General features: G+C 58.7%; 1 protein-coding gene across 1 annotated transcript; it reads left to right on the forward strand.

The window, feature by feature from the left end:
• Nucleotides 1-1594: 1594 nt before the first annotated feature.
• On the forward strand, nucleotides 1595-14702 carry NPTXR (neuronal pentraxin receptor; the record flags this gene model as incomplete). Its single annotated transcript, XM_058673733.1, has 5 exons — nucleotides 1595-2377; nucleotides 9475-9694; nucleotides 10540-10787; nucleotides 13926-14105; nucleotides 14395-14702. Coding segments are annotated over 5 exons (1656 nt in total), but the record flags the coding sequence as incomplete, so codon positions are not given.
• Between the last annotated feature and the right edge of the window lie 3449 nt (nucleotides 14703-18151).

Below are 18151 nucleotides of genomic sequence, written 5' to 3' on the forward strand. Positions count from 1 at the left end.
TCATTCCAGAGTGTACTGGAACCACCCACAGGTTTGCAAGCAGGACAGTAACGTTTGCAACATGGGTTGGAAAATCATTCTAGGGGCTGGTGTATCACAGCAGCCTGCCAGGCCAGCAGCCCATGTCAGAGTGTCAGTCGGAGTCCTGGTTGCTCCACTTCCAATCCCGCTTCTTGCTACTGCGCCTGGAAGGCAGTAGATGGGGACTCTGCTGCTCACCTCTCCTGGGGACCGGGGAGGCATGGGTTGGGTTTTCAGGTCGCTGCTGGCCACTCACTCACATCCACAAACATAGAGTTCTCGGGTTTCCTGGCACACAGAGGGAATCTTGCCAGGGGGCGTGGTGGGTGTCCAAAGGGCACTGAAATATGGTCCCCTCCCTCTGTCCCCCAGCCTATGTGAAGGCCACTGCAGGTAGCTGTGGTGGTCCAGGGGTGTGGCTCGAGCTTTCCCTTCCAGTTAAGTGCACCAGGAGATGGGGGGCAGAGCAGACGGCTTGGGTCCCGATTAGCTCCGAGTCCCCTGGAAGCCGCTGCTGATGACCCTTCTTGGGGGCCAGAGCGTTCCTGAGAGCTGCCACAGCAAGCTGTAGTTAGAGCACCCACAGCCCTGGGAAGCCACACTGGCCAGGAGCAGCAGCGTATAAAGTTAGAGCTGGAACTGGTTTGCAAATGATGGTAGGAGGCTGGTTTTTTTTTTTTTTTTAATGTTTTTAATTGTAAAGTTAATTTTTAACCAAATATATATAGACACTCCTGACAGGAGTCAGATGCTCCCCCCCGCCACCTCCACGCCCCAGCCCACTGCCACTCCTGCAGGCTCCATCTGTGCTGGGTCTGTCCACAGGTCCACCAGTCTCCTTTTTGCTCTGCATTCCAACTGGGCTGGGATGGGGGGGGGAGGAGAGGAGGGCAGGTGCCTCAGCGCCCCTCCCCACAGACTAGGCAGAAGGATTTTCTGTCGCTCCCTGAGATCCCCTGAGAGTGACCTGTGTGCCTTCAAAAGAACAGGTTTACGTATGAGGGGTGACAGGCAGGTGGACACAGCCTAGGTGAAGTCAATCCCACCTAGCCCCCAACTCGCGGACCTCTCTCCCTCTCCTGCTGCTACTGGCTCCATCTGCATCGAGGTAGCCAGAGGCCAGCCAGACGTGCCCAAGTTCAAAAGTTGCACCAATGCATACTGGCAGTGTGACCTTGGACCTCAGTTTCCCCATCTGCACAGTGGGCATTGTCCATCGGGAGGCCGAACAACCACTGACCTGGTAACAGGCTCTGCGGTGCAGAGCCCCGAGCGCGAGACGGGGGTGGGGCGGGAGGGGAGATGTGCCCCTGCAAGGGTAGCTGCGGCCGCGGGGCTCACCAAGAACGCGTCAGAGCACACGCTCGAGGTGGGCTCACTCGCAAGCCCCGCGGCGCCTTGGTGAGTTCGGGTCCTAGGCACTGGCTCCCGCCCCTCCTCGCCGAGTCCCCGGAGGCACCCCGACCTGGGCGCCCGGCACGGAACGGGTGCGGAGCTGGGCCAGGGCCAGGCTTGGGGGAGCGAGTGGGGCGGGGCCGCTGCTCTGCTCCCCCTCCCCGCCTCCCCGCCTCCCTGCCGCCGCCGCCTCCTGCCCGGGCTCAGAGCGGCGGCAGCAGCGGCCGCGGCCACAGCTCCAGTTCCAGCTCCGGCTCCGGCTCCCGCGTTCCGGGCCCCGCGCCCCGACCCTAGCCGCCGCGCCTGCCGGGGGGCCTCGCGCGCCCCCGCCGCCGGCTTCACGCTGAAGTTCCTGGCAGTGCTGCTGGCCGCGGGCATGCTGGCGTTCCTCGGTGCCGTCATCTGCATCATCGCCAGCGTGCCCCTGGCGGCCAGCCCCGCACGGGCGCTGCCCGGTGGCGCCGACAACGCCTCGGCCGCAGCTGCGGGCGCCGCCGCGTCCCCGGGTCCGCAGCGCAGCCTAAGCGCGCTGCACGGCGCCGGCGGCTCGGCCGGGCCCCCGGCGCTGCCCGGAGCGCCCGCAGCCAGCGCGCACCCGCTGCCGCCCGGGCCGCTCTTCAGCCGCTTCCTGTGCACCCCACTGGCGGCCGCCTGCCCGTCGGGGACCGAGCAGGGAGACGCGGCGGCGGGCGAACGAGAGGAGCTGCTGCTGCTGCAGAGCACGGCAGAGCAGCTGCGCCAGACGGCGCTGCAGCAGGAGGCGCGCATCCGCGCCGACCAGGACACCATCCGCGAGCTCACCGGCAAGCTGGGCCGCTGCGAGAGCGGCTTGCCGCGCGGCCTGCAGGACGCCGGGCCCCGCCGCGACACCATGGCAGACGGGCCCTGGGACTCGCCCGCACTGCTGCTGGAGCTGGAGAATGCCGTGCGCGCCCTCCGCGACCGCATCGACCGCATCGAGGTGAGCGCCGCGCGCGCCGTCCGGCCAGCCGCCGTCGCCACCCGCGGGCCCCTTCTCCCCAGCGACCCTGCCGTCCCCCGTGTGTGTAACTGGGACGCTCCCGCTTCCGCTTAGGGAACGCGGGCAGGTGTCCTGCACAGTGAGCGGGGCACGCCAGAAAAGTCTTGCTCCAGATCCGGTTTGCTTCCCGCCCCCGCCCCCCTGAGCCTCAGCAGCAGCGTCTATAAAATGGGCCCAACGGGGTCCCCTTGCGATGATCTCTTCAACACCTTGTTCTGGGCGCGCCCCCCACAAGCGGCGTCCAACCCCAGGCTAGCCACATGCTTAGGAGACACAGTCGCACCGTCTCAGGGCTGAAGAGCAGAGCACCGGGTGCCCCCCGTAGGACACCCCTCACATTGTGAGAGGTTCAGATGCTGACTCCCTGCCCTGGGAGGGGGCTCATCCTGCTCCTTCTCACGCACCCCCTTTCCCAGACTCTCCTGGCTGCGGCTTTGGGGTCAGGTACAAAGGGTCTGCAGGACCCGTGCAGGGACCCCTGCGCCAGTCACTGGCCCTGTGGGGTGCCACAGTCACCTTCTTCCCAGGACAAAGGAATCTGGGGTTCCCAGAAGTACAAGACAAACCTTAAGACAGATGAGCAGGTGGGACAAACCCCTGGAGACACTGGGCACTCGGTTTCTCTGTAGATTGGTCTCCCAATCAATGAGGTCTGTGGGGAGGAGGGCCAGGAGGTGCAGAGGCTACCTGCTCATACGTGTGCTCAGGAAGGTCTGTGCCAGTGCTACACCCACCGTCCAGGGTCCACCCACCGTCCAGGGTCCACCCACCGTCCAGGGTCCACCCACCGCCCAGGGTCCACCCACCGCCCTCTCTCACAGGTGAAGGGAAAAAAAGAGAAACTGTAAGGTGAGTGGCTGAGGCAGGCAGGGGGCGAGCCAGGCCAGCCCCCCTCTACCCTGCTCCAGCTCTGGGAGTGGAGGGTCCTAGGTAAGAGGGCCAGGAGAAGTAAAATCGGGGCAAAGTGCAAGATCTGGAGGGAAGGGGGATTCTCACTTCCATCTGCAAAGCGGAGGTAACCACGGTAGGTACCTCCCTAGGTGAGGGCAGCATGGCTGTCCATAGAGAGGGGCCGGGAGGGGCCGGGACGGTGCCTGGCAGCAGCGTGAGCTCAGCCAGTTTCAACTACAACATCACTAATATTTACAACACAGATGATAACCCAAGGGGGAAGGAGCCCCTCTCTCAGCCACCTTGCTTGATGAACACGTAAAAGCAAGACCTGATTTTCAATCACATTCCTCTTGCCTGCTGGAGCCTCCGCCCCCATGCCCAGATGGCACAGGTGGCTTCTTCTACAGCTGAGGCTGACAGGACTGGGCTTGCGCTGCACTGGCTCCATTAGCACCTGTGGCCCTTGGCAAGATGCCCCCACCCCCACTCCAGGGAGCCCGCTGAGGTCAGGGCGTTCTGGCAGCTGGCACTGGACATTTCCAGGCTAGGGAGCCAGGGCTTCCCCCGTGTGCCTCCTCCTCTTTCCTGAGGGTGGTGGACATGCAGGGAGGGGACAGGGGACCACTCAGCTGCCAGGTCTGCCTGCTGAGTCTGGGACCCCTTGGTGGGACTGAGGTCTGGAGCCCAATCTGGTGGGCTCACACTGCTGGTCCCAGTAGGTCTGCCATTCCCGTCAATAGGCCCTGCTGCTCCTGGAGCTGGGGCCCTGGGCTGCTCCCTTGGTCCTGCTTCTAGATGCTGCTTGCAGGATGCAGTCCAAGTAGACAGCCCGTTACTGTTTGCATTTTGAAGCTGTGGAATTATTTCTGCAGGCTGCGTCCCCAGAGGAGCATTCCTGGGTCTGAGGATATTGACTTTGTGTGGCTGTGGCCAAGAACCACTTTCCAAGAGGACAGGACCCTTTGCGAGGCCCTGGGGAGCATGGAGGCACACCCATTCATGTCCACAGTGAAACTCCAAGATTCATTTAAACACAGACCACGTCCTTAACCCAGCTCCACCACCGGCCACACCCCTCCGCTCAGGACCAGGAGACCCCGATTCAGGGAAGGAGGGATGGCTACTGTCGCTGAGCCTCTGCATGCCTCAGGCACTATCTCTGAACCCATCCTTATCGCACCTCCAGGCAGGAGGGCTTTTCTACCCTCCTTTTGCCAAGGACCCACGAGTCAGGGAAGTTCAGGAACTGCCCTGGGGTCCCACAGTGACGGAGCACGGCTGGGAATGGGTCAGTGTCTGGCCCCAGAGTTGTTGTTCTTCATGCTTAACTCTAGACCTTTGGCAGGGCGAGAAAGGCAGTGGGGAGGTGCTGAGCAGAGGGTCCCCCCAAGGCCATGCCCTGCTGGCCGGCCAGGGAGCCAGGAAGCTCATGTCCGAGCCGCCTCCACTGCTGCTGCTAATGGCTAACACTTATTAGACACTTAGGGTGTACACTGCAGCTCGGTCTGCAGCCCCGTTCACCAGATGAGGAGAGAAGCTCAGAGAATATGGGGGACACAGAAGCAAGCAGACCAATGTCCCCCTCCTGTTATGCCCTCTTTCTGTGCTCCACCCTCCCACCCCCTCATGGACTGGCACAGCTCACCAGATACTCTCCACCGCCCGCCCGCCCTCCAGCTCTCAGCCTCTCTGGAGAAAGACAGTGGGGCAGTGTAGAGTTCAGTTCATCCTCCCTCTCCTAGCCTTAGTTTCTTTACCTGTAAAATGGGTGGGAGCAAGGGTTAGGTTTGATCCAGGGCTTGCAGAATTTCTTGGCACCTTTCCCAAAGCCCATTGGTTGCCCATGCCCTGCTGGCACATTGCTACTCACTCTGAAAACTTCTGCTTCATGGGCAGTGCAGGGGGCAGGAGGGGGGAGCAGCAAAGCCAGCAGAATTACAGGGAGGGGTTGTTCCTCCTGAAGCTCCTACCCTTCCCATGGCTCTGTCAGACTTTGCCTGGCTCCGGGGCTGCAGCGTGGCATGCTGCTCCCAGTGCATACCTGGCAGCTGCATCATCTGGGTCTCAATCCTTCCTCTGTCAGGTGGCTATCCTGGGGCCCCTGGACCAGCAACTTTACCATCTCAGCCTCAGCTTCCTCTCTGGGAAATGGGCATGACTAGGCAGTCTCCCTGGTGGATGTCATGATTATCCAGTGGTCACTGAGTGGTTGCTGGCACTGAGGCTAGGAACCACGTCGGGCTCCGGCCACTTGCAGAGATGTCATGAGGGTGTTCATGGCAGCTTCCCTGCGATATCATAAACTGCCCTGAGCCCTTGACCCAGCTCCAGGTGGAGCAACCCCACTGGGATACCTCTCCCTGCCACTGGTGACGGCTTTGTTCTAGAAACTTTCCCTCTCAGACTACACCAAATTCCTTCTCCTCTCTGCTCTGCAGTTTTCCCATCTGCTGGGTGATAATCCCCAGCATCCCGAAGCTTTCCCACCCCCACCCAGGTCAGCTCTGTCCCAAAGGGAGTGACCACGTGCTGCACCTGGCCTCAGTGCCCAGTGGGGCCTTCCCTCGCATCTGGCGGCTTCTCTCTTGCCTCTGAGTCCATGGCACCTGTGAGTGGCCCATGTTTGTGGCTTATCTGTTGCTAGTGTGAGGCATCGGATGTCCTTTAGGCTTCAGCCACCCTCCGTGGATGGGCTCAGGGCAGTTTATGATATCGCAGGGAAGCTGCCATGAACACCCTCATGACATCTCTGCAATTACCTATCCTCATCTCCCCTGGATCCATCCTGGGGCGTGGGTGCCTGGCATGGGGGTGGCATTGGGACACCATGCCAAAACACCATCCCAGAGTGGCTGCCAGAGTGCCTTTCTCTCTCTCTCTCTCTCTCTCTCACACACACACACACATACACACAGTCATCCAGACCTGGCCAAGCTTGCCGTGGGTATTTTTAGCATTTTCTTTGCTCTCGGGGTGTGCAGCCGGCTCGCTGTGGCTCACTTTTACGTTGCCCTTGTGAATCATGGCATGGAGCACTTTTGCCATCCTTGGGAGGAGGGATGAAGTCCGAGCTCAGGGCTGCCCACCCAGGGAGGGGTGTGGCATGTTTCTCCAGGACAGTCTCAGCCTCATTGTTGCCCCCCAGAAGTCTGGGATCAGAGGCCGAGGCTGCCAATTCCTGCTAGAGCCCTTGGGCACTCCCATAACCTTCTCAGTGAGTCCAGGCACCCACCCAGGGCTGCACTGTGCAGTTGGGGCTGAGCCAGGACCATTAACCAGGCTGGGCTGGGGTCCCCACACCCTGGTGAGGGTTCTGGGCCTTGATAAAGACCTCCCTTTAGGAAGCACAGGGTGAGGATGACAGAGGCTCTCCTGTCAAAACACCTGTCCTCACTCCTGCCCAGGCACAGCCTGCCTTGGCCTGCCCAGCTGGGCCACCTCTGCCCACACTGCCAGGCCTGCCAGCACCCAGGGCTGTCCCTGCCCTACACACAAATGAGGACTCTGTTGACAATCCCCCAGTGCAGGCATGGTCGTGGTGCCCATTTTACATATAAGAAAGCTAGGGGTCAGAGTTCTAGGTGAGGAGCCCAGAAGTGGCACGCACCTGTCTCACATGGGCGACAACTGTGTTGTCAGGGCTCATGATGAGTGACTGAGTCCTCTACAGTCCCCCTACCTTCAGCTCAGGCCTCAGGGAAGCTGCCATCTTGAGTGGAAACACACAGAGGCAGAGGTGGTGGCTAGGGGGAGGGAAGGCTGGAAGCGCGTTCTCATTACCAGGAACAGCATGTGCGAGCCCTTGGGTTGGGAGGGATTTGGATAGGGGTGACCAGGAGCCTACTGGGGGTGAGCAGGGCAGAGACAGTGTTGGCAGAGTGGGGTCCCTGGAGAGATTTGCGAATAGGATTTGCAGTGTCTGTGGTGGCCCCTGGTTGCCGGATGGTCACAATGCAGAGCATGGGCAGCCCGGGACCAGGACAAGGCCACGTGAGGCCAGGGGAGGAGGCAGGGGAGATTTGCCATTAGAAACATCGCTTTGGGATCTTCCATTGCCACCCTCTTTTTTGTGGAAACGGCATCTGTGCAGGGTGCCCTCCCCCAGGGGCAAGGGTGGATGCTTGCCGGAGAGGGTGGGGCAGCAGCTCGGGCGTGCTTGCTTTGCCCAGCCTCATGACTATGGACAGTTTGGCAGGGCTCCTACTTCAGATTCCCCACCATGGCACTGCAGAGAGCCAACCCTAGCGAGGACAGAATAGTACTGAGGTCCAAGAGGCCCTGCCAGCCATGCTGGCCCAGCCCTGGGCTCCCCCGGCAGTCCCTGGCCAGGGGATGGCTGTGGCAGTAGCAAGCTCCCGTCAGCTGCTGCAGTCAAGCTTCTTGTGCGACACAGGGTCTGTTACTTCCACCCTTCCCCTCTGTCCATGCTGGGGATGAGCACAGTGAGACCTCTCGTCTCCATTTTACAGGAAGGACAACTGAGGCTTTGGGCTAGGTCCATACCCCAAACTAGGGTTTTTACGCACCCTAGGGGAGTTGGGAGGAGGTTCATCCTCGGCTCCTTCCCATCTCCAGCAGGTGGTAGGGGCTGAGTGTCAACTGGTTCCAGACCCCCTCTGTGACTACCTCACCTTCCTCAGGGGAGACATTCATTAGAGTTTGGGGACAGACAGGATCCCCAGAGGGATGGCCAGGCAGATGGTGAGAGGTGCCAAGCAAGCAAGAAGCCAGCACCTTGGCCCACCCTGGTCCTGCTACCAACTCTCACTGCAGCCTGGGTGACTACTCCTAGGTTCCCTGCCCAAAGAACAGGATGCTGGTGGCACCCATGGCACAGGATGCATTAAGCATAAATGCCAAGGGCGTGCTTGTGTGATGCCTGCTGGAGCCCTAACTGCAGCCAGGAGCACCCCCGATCCCCAGAGTCTTCCTGCCACGCCCTGGATGCCCCCCTGAAGCAGTTGTTGGTCCAGATCCTCACCTCTACTCCATCTTATAGTCTTGACCACACCCTGTCCTCCAGGTGTCCTAAGTGCCCAGCTTATACAAGAAGAGCCATGATGGCACATGGCAACCTCAGCTGCCCCCACCCCCACAGCCCAGTGCCCATCCCCCAACTGCTAATGGCAAAGCCCATCATTGTCCTCCATGGCAGCTCCCATGTCTCCAGCATGTTCTGGTCCCTGTCCTTTGATGCCAAGGTTAGGGTTAGGGTTACCAGACTAGAAAAGGCTGAAAAACGTTAAGAGATGTGCCCAGTTGACACCAACCAGAGACCCGTGAGGCTGGGAGGAGAGTTCCCTGTACTGGCAGAACCAGCCCCTTGTCATATGGGATGTTCAGGAAATGTGTCCTTGGCTTCCTGTTTTGCCTTCAGCACCTGGGACAGTGCCTGGCACAAAATAAGCACTCCCAGAATCCTGAAAATTCCATGAACTCCTGTCTGGGGCCTCCTGGAGGCACCCGGCCCAGGGCTAGGCTGAGCGGGAACTACCCAGGCCCCTGGGGAGTGGGGAGGCATCAGCCCTGTCCCTGGGGACAGCTGTGGGAGGAAGGCAGCCAGGGAGATAGCTCAGATTTAACTCTTAACTACTCAGGAAATTATTCATCTCTGCCTGAGGAGTCTGTGACATTTCTGCCATGGATTGTGCTTCCTAGCAGGGGTTTCCTACAGCAGGGAAAGGGAGGGAGAGCATTCCCCCCACCACACACACTGCTCCTGCCTTGTCAGGGGTAGGGGTCTCGGGACCAAACGGGGAGAGTCTCTGAGCCTTTACCTTCATCCATGCTGGGCTGCACGGAGGATGTCAGTGCCCACGCAGGCACACTCTGCCCTGGACCGTAATGGCACACCACAGTTACTGTTACTGTCCCCATTTGGCATCCCTGGGAAATGAAGTCCCTGCCTGGCCAGGGCTGACCCAGGGAGCTCCCCAGAGAGTCCTTGGTCAGGGGAAGTTTGCTACTGTGGCAGTAGCAAACTCCCGTCAGCTCCTGCAGTCAAACTTCTTGCGTGACGCAGGGTCTGTTACTTCTACCCTTCACCTGGATGGCAGGTGGCTGAGCGCCCTGTGCCTCCCCCCTCCCAATTTTTTTCTAATACGAGTGGCCCTCCCCCAACTTCTCTTTTCATCTGCAAGCAGCAGGAGCTCCCAGCCCGGGCAAACCTCTCGGCTGCCCCTGCCCCGGCCACACCCACAGCGCTGCACGCCAAGATGGACCAAGTGGAGGAACAGCTGCTGACCAAGGTACTGGCACTGGAAAAGGAACGCATGGCCCTCAGCCACAGCAGCCACCAGCAGCGTCAAGAGGTGGAGAAGGAGCTGGAGACCCTGCTAGACCGTGTGGCTGAGCTGGAGCATGGTGGGTGCTGGGCCCCTCAGAGGGCATGGAGGGTGAAGGCTGGGTCCACGGGTCAACCGGTGCATCCAGAACACAGTCTCGCTTGCAGGGTCACCTCACCCACATCTCATCCAGGCCCGGGAGCCCTGGCCTCCACACTCCCCAGTGAGCCAAGCATGGGGGCTCTCCCGGAATCGGGAGTCACAGCACAAGTGGCATTGTCTGGGACTGCCATCCCAGGGGGACTGGTTGTGGTAGGCGTATCCATTCCCTTGAGACACCCCTCTCTGCCCCCACACAAACCTCTGCTCTCCAAGACATAGAGTTCCAGAAATGCTGAGTTAGAGATCAGGGAGTCCCAAGATTGTCTTGTTCAGATCCCAGCTCTGCCCTGTAGTAGCTGTGGCTTTGAGAAGATGGCCTAATCTCTGTGTGTCAAGGTCTTAACAATAAAAGGTAGAATTGTGTCTACTGTTTAACATTGTAAGGTTTGAAGTAACATAGACAAAAGCATTGAGAACAGTACCTGCTAGTAAGAAAAAAAAAGAGAGAGAGAGAGAGAGATGAATAGCTAATGTCTGCTGAGCATTTGTTGTAGCTGGGTTCTGGATGTACCCTGTCCCCATCTATCCTCACACAGCCCTTGGAGGGAATCAACAACCCCATTTTATGGACAGTTTAGCTTGTTCAAGCTCACACCTCTGACAAGTGGGGAAGGCAGGATTTGAACTCAGTACACTTGGGCTTGAACGGTGGCCTTCAGGGCAGAGCAGAGTGAACCTGACCCATGAAACCACTAACCCTTACCCATGAGTGTCGGCCCACCCTGTATCTGACCTCCATCCTGTGCCCCACCCCCACCCCAGGGTCCTCTGCCTACAGTCCCCCAGATGCCTTCAAGATTAGCATCCCCATCCGCAACAACTACATGTATGCCCGCGTGCGCAAAGCCCTGCCCGAACTCTACGCTTTCACTGCCTGCGTGTGGCTGCGGTCCCGCTCGGGTGGCCCCGGCCAGGGCACCCCCTTCTCCTACTCAGTGCCTGGGCAAGCCAATGAAATTGTGCTGCTGGAAGCCGGCCCGGACCCCATGGAGCTGCTTATTAATGACAAGGTGAGCCGGGTTGGGCAGGGCCCCGTCCCCTCCCTGCCCCCACCCCACCCTGACCACCTGCCCCACCTGCTGGACATATTCCACACACATTCAACACCTGCCTGGCTTCTGGGATGATCCTGGCACAAGGCTGGCTGAAAGCGGTGAGTGAGCTTGTAGTGATAAGAGAAAAGCCAGGCAGGGGCTGAGGGTCTTCCTTGGGGGCTGGTGGGTGCTGGTGGCCTCCTTCCTCTTACACTCCCTGGGAGAAGCACTTTTGCCTCTCTTCCACCATGGAAGGGAGGGTGGCGTCTTGACCAGCCTTGGCAGCCTGAATGCCAGGATGATAGTACTTCTAGCTCCCAGGGCTATAGTTTTTTTTAAGACTTATTTATTTTTATTGGAAAGATGGATATACAGAGAGGAGGACAGACAGAGAGGAAGATCTTCTGTCCGATGATTCATTCCCCATGTGGCCACAACAGCTGGGGCTGAACCAGTCTGAAACCAGGAGCCAGGAGCTCTTCCATGTCTCCCATGTGGGTGTAGGGTCCCAAGGCTTTGGGCTGTCCTCGACTGCTTCCCCAGGCTACAAGCAGGGAGTGAGGATGGGAAGCGAGGCTGCTGGGATTAGAACAGGCAACCATATGGGATCCCGGAGCCTTCAAGGAGAGGACTTTAACCACTGCAGTATCGTGCTGGGCCCTCCCAGTGCTATAGTAAGAAACAAATGGCTTCGGGGAAAGTCAAGGGCTCTGAACAGATCCCAAGCCCTGACAGATGGGGCTCATCAACACGTTACTCCTCTCCCCTTCTCTGACTCCCTTCGGCACTGAGAGAGATGCCTTCACTGTCCCCCCATTTTGCAGATAGATAAACTGAGGTAGGAAACAATGTAGCCCAGCCACACAGCTGAAGGGGCAATACTGTGATTTGGGGTCTTGGGGTCTTCTAACCCCTCCCCTATTCTAACCATCTTTCTCATGCCCAGTCCTCCTGTCTCCACATCCCAGCCCCAGCCTGGCTGGAGGCTAGAACAAGCTTGGGGAGGAGGGGGGAGACAAGGGCATGGTCCTGAGGAGAAAAGGGGAAGCATCTAACCACCGTAATGCACCTCCACCTCTGTTCCCAAAGTTCTCCACCTCTGCCTGCCCCATACCTGCTTTTGGCCTTGCAGGCATGGGGGTATCTAGAGACCCCTACAAATGCAGGCACACACATCACACCCATGCAGAACCAGCCTTCAGCCACACCGAGCTGCTGGGAATGCTTGATGCCTGTCAGGACCCAGTCTCCCATGTGGATGCAGAAGCCCAAGGACTTAACCTATCCTCTGCTGCTTTCCTGGGTGCATTAGCAGCGAGCTGGATTGGAAGTGCAGCTCAGCAGGCATGCCTTTCATGGGCGTCATGGAAGAGGAGATAGTATATTTCTCTTCAGGCCCAGTCAGCTCTAAGACCAGGAGGGGCAGCTGACCACATCTAGGTCCTGCTCTCAGTCCCGTCATCACCCTCTGGCTGCCACCAGTGAGTGGTCTTGCCTAAGGAGCAGGAGCACGCCTGGGATTTCAGCACCCTGGACAGTGCCCTGTGGTGCCAGTAGGGAACCTCCAGTGCTTTTGAGCCAATGGCACAGGCTGGGGCTGCTTGCTTCCCTCCTCCTCCTCCTCCTCCTCCTTTTTTTTTTTTAAAAGATTCATTTATTTTTATTGCAAAGTCAGTTATATACAGAGAGCAAGAGAGACAGAGAGCAAGATCTTTTGTCCGATGATTCACTTCCCAGGGGACCGCAACAGCTGGTGTTGCGCCAATCTGAAGCCAGAAGCCCAGATCCTCTTCTGGGTCTCCCACACAAGTGCAGGGTCCCAAGGCTTTGGGCCATCCTTGACTGCATTCCCAGGCCACAAGCAGGGAGCTGGATGGGAAGTGGAGCTGCTGGGATTAGAACCGGCATCCATATGAGATCCTGGAGCCTTCAAGGCAAGGTCCTCAGCCACTAGACCACGGCGCCAGGCCCTTGCTTCCCTTCTTTTAAAGATTTATCATTTGAAAGGCGGAATTACAGAGAGAGAAGGAGAGACGGAGAGAAAGATCCTACATTGGTTCATTCCCCTAATGGCCACAACTGCCAAAACTGGACCACACAGAAGCCAAGAGACAGAAGCTTCCCCCAGGTCTCCCAATGGGTGCAGAAGCCCAAGGACTTAACCTGTCCTCTGCTGCTTTCCTGGGTGCATTAGCAGGGAGCTGTATTGGAAGTGCAGCTGCTTTACTGGCTGCACCACAACACTGGTCCCTCCCTGTTCCAGCCTCTAAGACTTAATTCCTTCTGTTCCCAAATCCTTGTCTTTTTCTGGATATTTGCGGCCTCTGTACCTCCCCCATTGTCTTGCAGTATTGATCCCTCCTGTGCAGACACAGCACACTTAAGTCTGGGAGCAGATCCCCAATGTGCAGGACAAGACCATCACTCAGAAGACCTTAGAAAATGTACATAAACTTCGTGAGCTTCAAGAACTTAGAAAAGAGCCATTTGAGAGCACCGAGTCCATGAAGAGCCAGTACTTCTTTTCCAAAGCATAGTCTGGTCCATTTACAGACCATTCCCAGAGCTCTGGGATGAGAAAGAATCAGGCTCAGGCCAGGCTCCTGATCAATTGGCCATGTCTGCCTTGGGTGGTGGAAAAGGCAGTGGTTGTGTCTTTGCCGAACTCTGTCCTTTATAGATAAGAAGACTGAGGCCCAGGAATGAGAGAACATCCTCCCACAGTCATACGGGGTTGGGGGTGGAGCCAGAGCCAGTGCCCAGGCTTAGAGTGAGGCTCATTCTGTTGCTGCCCCAGCTGTGTGCTGGGCACTGTGGAGGTGCCACTCCTACCCCCATGTGACCCATGGGCCTACCAGAGAGGGAATAAATGCCCCACAAAGTCACTGGAAACCAAAGAACAAAGTCATGAGTGGTCAGCAGGAAGCCCCGGAGTAGCTTGTGGGGAAACAAGTTGGGCAGGGGGTGGGTATCTAGCAAGGACACCAGGCTGGGGGGAAGGGCAGGGTCAAGCTTTAGGTCAGTCCCTGGGAGGAAGGCCTCCCCTCTCCCGCTACCCACCCCCGACCCCAGCCAAGGGCCTCACAGCCCCTCTGACCTGGAGTTGGTGTCCAGGTCACCCAGCTGCCCCTGAGCCTGAAGGACAAGGAGTGGCACCACATCTGTATTTCCTGGACCACGAGGGACGGCCTGTGGTCTGCCTACCAGGATGGGGAGCTGCGGGGCTCTGGCGAGAACCTGGCTGCCTGGCACCCCATCAAGCCTCATGGGATCCTTATCCTGGGCCAGGAGCAGGTATGATGTTAGCTGCGATTGGGGGGGGCCGCTGTCATTACCCCCACCCACCTACCCGGGGCTCTCTGAGGAGGAGGCATGGGACAGAGAGACCTGAGATCCCAGGAGCAATCCTGTTGTCTCCCCATTTTGCAGATGGAAAGACTGAGGGCTGGAGGGAGATGAGAGCTATCCAGGGGCAGGATTGGAACCCTGGGCTGGGACTTGGGACTCTGGGCGCACCTGCCTGCCTACCTGCTTTTTCCACGCTCTCAGCATCTCTCCTTTCTCCACTTTCCTCTTGGACCAGGACACCCTGGGAGGGCGCTTTGATGCCACCCAGGCCTTCGTTGGTGACATCACTCAGTTTAACCTGTGGGACCACACCCTGACACCTGCGCAGGTCCTCAGCATCGCCAACTGCACTGGACCACTGCGGGGCAATATCGTGCCCTGGGAGGACAGGCTGGTGGAGGCCTTCGGTGGTGCCACTAAGGCTGCCTTTGATGTCTGCAAGGGAAAGGCCAAGGCCTGAGACCTCGGCCAGGGATCCCCCATGTCTGCCACTTCCGCCTGCCCTCCCTCCCACCCCTGCCCTGGTCTTGCCTCCCATTCCCCACCCCTGCAGAATGCCCGGCCCAGAGCTGGGGGAGCTGGCGTCCCCATACCACACCAAGGACGTAAGTCCCTCACCCACAGGATGAGCAGGGATGAGGCCAGGTTCTGGTGCCCTCCTGGCAGTGGCCTGATGGGCTCTCCCCATCCCCATCCGCTCAGTTGCACCTGAATCTATGACCCCTGGTGCACCCATGCTCTTCGGGGCCTCACAGGCTGTAGCTGTGGAGGATGTTGAATGGATCTTCCTTCTTCCCCTTGCAACTGCCAGGCAAGGACAGCTAGAGCCCCCTCCCCTGCCCCCTGCTCTGTCCCCTCCTCCCCCTTGCTCTGTGTGCCGTGGTTTGAATGTTGGTTCCCCACCTGGCCTGGCCCAATCCCTGGTCCCCTTCCCAGCTCCAGTCTGAAGGCTGAGGCCCAGGGATCCTCCTCCTTGTACCCACAGGCATGACCGCCCTTCCTATTACATGCCCAGAACCAGGCCTGAGCTATGTCAGCCTTGGTCGGGAGCAGCTTGAAGTGGAGACTTCATAGCCCGGAAGATGCCACCTCTGGCCAAGCCACATTATCTTCCCCCCATTTGCATCCCTGGAGCAGGAAGGGAGAAGTGTGCAGCAGTGGGAGACAGGAGCCCTTGGTTCCTAGCTAGCCCTTGTTGCTAACCTGCGGTGTGGTCTCCTGTAAGTGCCTGCCCCCTTGGGGTTCTGCCCATGTCATGTAGACAGAGAGCCCTGCAGAAAGAACAGGAATGTTGTTTCCAAGTGGATACAGTGAGGGAAACCCAAGTCCTTTGCAGGGCAGGTCTTGGAACTGGGAATCCCATGCGCTCAAGCCGGTCACAGGCTAGGGTCAGCAGCTGGCCCTAAGGGTCAAGAGCTAGTGCAAGGTTCCTGGAAGACCTTTGCAAGTGTCAGCTGCCTAGAGTGGCACAACATGAGAGCTGAGAGAAGCCACATAGTCTGACCTTTTGCTTGTGAGAGCTGGGGAAGAGCTTGGAGGGGGAGGTGACCTGCCCAAGGTCCCCAGGAAGTGAAACAGGGCTTGAATCCAGCCCCTCCTCCATTCTCTCTGTTCCCCACGACACTGCCTGCTCTTGAGGATCTTGGGGTCTAGGCTGCAACCCAAGAGGGTGGGCACACCAGGGGTCAGGATAGTGCTGCATAGCCTCCCTTTATACAACCCCTAGACATCCTGGCACCGCAGGATATGGGGGAGGAAGGGCTCGGTCCTGGGACTCACTGGTAGGGTAGTCGGCTGGGGACACACAAGTCCTTCTTCCTGCCAGCCACCTAGCAGGTGTCTGAGCAGCTTGCAGATGCAAGCGTGGCTCAAGTGGGCCCTGGTGCTTCTTACCCTCCCCTCCCCCATTTTTGTTCTGTCTCTGCGATCCCCACGGCTGCTTAGCCAGAGCCATGACGCAGGTGCAGCAGGCCGTGTAGGGCCCAGTGCCAAGGGCGCTGCTCCCGAGCCTTGTCGCCTCCAGCCCTCAGCTCCCGTTTCCATTTCGAGAGCCCGAAGAGATCACGAAGCCTCTCGAGTCCAGCCTTCCGTGGAAGTGGGGCTGACAGCAGCTTCTGCCAGACCTTGCAGGGCTCTGGGTTGCCCCGGAGACAGCCAATGACATCAGCCCAAACGCTGGGTCAAGTGTCTCATGGCCGTGACGCATGCTGTTGCTGGGGTGACGGCAGGATTGGAACTGGAATTGATTGAGTGTTACTGCTTAGAGGGAGGTAGTTTTCGTAGTGGCCTGGGGAGTTGTCAGGGCGATGGTGACACACGGTGACGTCTGAGCCTCATCCTTCGGCTTCATCACCCTGGGCAGAGGGACAGCTGGATGCTGGTGTGCGGGCTCTGAGCCTGAGTCATAGGAGGGGCCTGGCCCTCAATTTCTAAAGCCCCTACCTCTTCCCTTATTTATTTTACATGTATTTATCAAGCACCTGCTGTTTTGGCTGTGTCCAGGCACGTGCAGATGACAAGAAAAGGGACTGGGACTTTGACGTGTGAGTTGAGGTGGAGGAGGGAGCCTATGTTGTGCCGTAGTAAGCATCTGGCCCACACTGGGCACTTCACAGGCAGCCTCGTGTTTGTTCATGTCACGGCTGCAAGCCGCAGGTAGCCTTAGCCTGTGGTACAGGTGACGCCGCTGGGCACAGAGAGCTGAGGAAAGCAACCAGCAAGATTTCAGGCCAGGGCAGGGGACATTCAGGCCCCATCGGGTCAGTCCTGAGGGCTGAGTGTGTAGGGGACAAACAGGATGCCATGGTGAGGCTCCCTTAGGAGCATGTGTCCCTCCCGCCCTGCTCTGATTCCCCCTTGGAGTTTTCTGGGGAGCTGGGAGGGAAAAAGGAAGCTGACTGAGTCCCCTAGGAACCCTGGGGAGGAACAACAGGGGGCCCACTGCCCTCAGTCTCCTGCCACAGGCCCAGCTCCGTGCCAGGTGCTTCGCAGCTGCCGTCTGCCAGCCTCCTGGTGCCACCTTGCCAGCCACTGCCCACCCCACTGTTGTGCATGAGCTGGGTCCACACAGCAGAGGGCAGAGCAGGTGAGGAGCTGGAGGCCACCCCACTGAGACCTTGGAGTGGGGACACGAGCCCCATCTTCTCAGTGCTCAGTGCTGCAGGCCTTGGTGGTTCCTCTGATCTTACAGCTGCCACTCCCACCCGTCCCATTTCCATCCTCGGCAGCACCCACAGCCTGAGCACCCTGGGGAAGGGGCCTCTCCAAGACACAGAGCCGCTCTCATCCCACCCCTCTCTCCCAGCTGCCTGCCCTCCCCACCACCTGCCCAGACCCCACTCCTGCCACATGGGACAGGGGCTCCTGGGTCCAGGTCAGCAGAGAGCAAGCATGTCCAGTTGTCCGACGCTGTGCCGCTGATGTCCAGCCTCTGCCACACACCCCCTGCCCTGTTTTGTACATAAAGTGACACAGGATATGATGTGTGCGCATATGTGTGTGTGTGTGTGATCCACGTTATGGTTTTGTTACCTTTCAGTTTTGTAAATCTGAATGATCCAAATAAACACGTGGTTTACTGAGGCTCTTCTTGCTGCGGATGGGGGGAGGGGCAGACAAGGGAGGAGACTGACCAAGAACTGCCCCCTCCCTGCCCAGAGCCATAGATGTCCCCAAGTCTCTGTCCACCCCACACTAGCTGCCCGGTTGTCCCTGTCTCCTGCACCTCTACTCAGTCACACTTCACCTCCCGGGATGCGTGCAGCAAGCGGGTGTGGGACATGAGTCCCACATGGAACGTGCCCCAGTTCTGACAACTGGGCGGTGACCTCATTCCGAACACGCCATCCCGTGTGCCCCAATTCTGGGATCTGGGTCCCCGATTTGTCCTTACATTCTGTCTGTCCCAGACATGTGCCTACACCCCCATTATTGCATGTCTTGGGGTTCCTGGAGGAGTAGGGGTGAGGAGAGTGAAAGGTCAGCTGGGTCTT

The sequence above is a fragment of the Ochotona princeps genome, chromosome 15 (genome assembly GCF_030435755.1).
Source record: "Ochotona princeps isolate mOchPri1 chromosome 15, mOchPri1.hap1, whole genome shotgun sequence".
Taxonomy (NCBI): Eukaryota; Metazoa; Chordata; class Mammalia; order Lagomorpha; family Ochotonidae; genus Ochotona; species Ochotona princeps.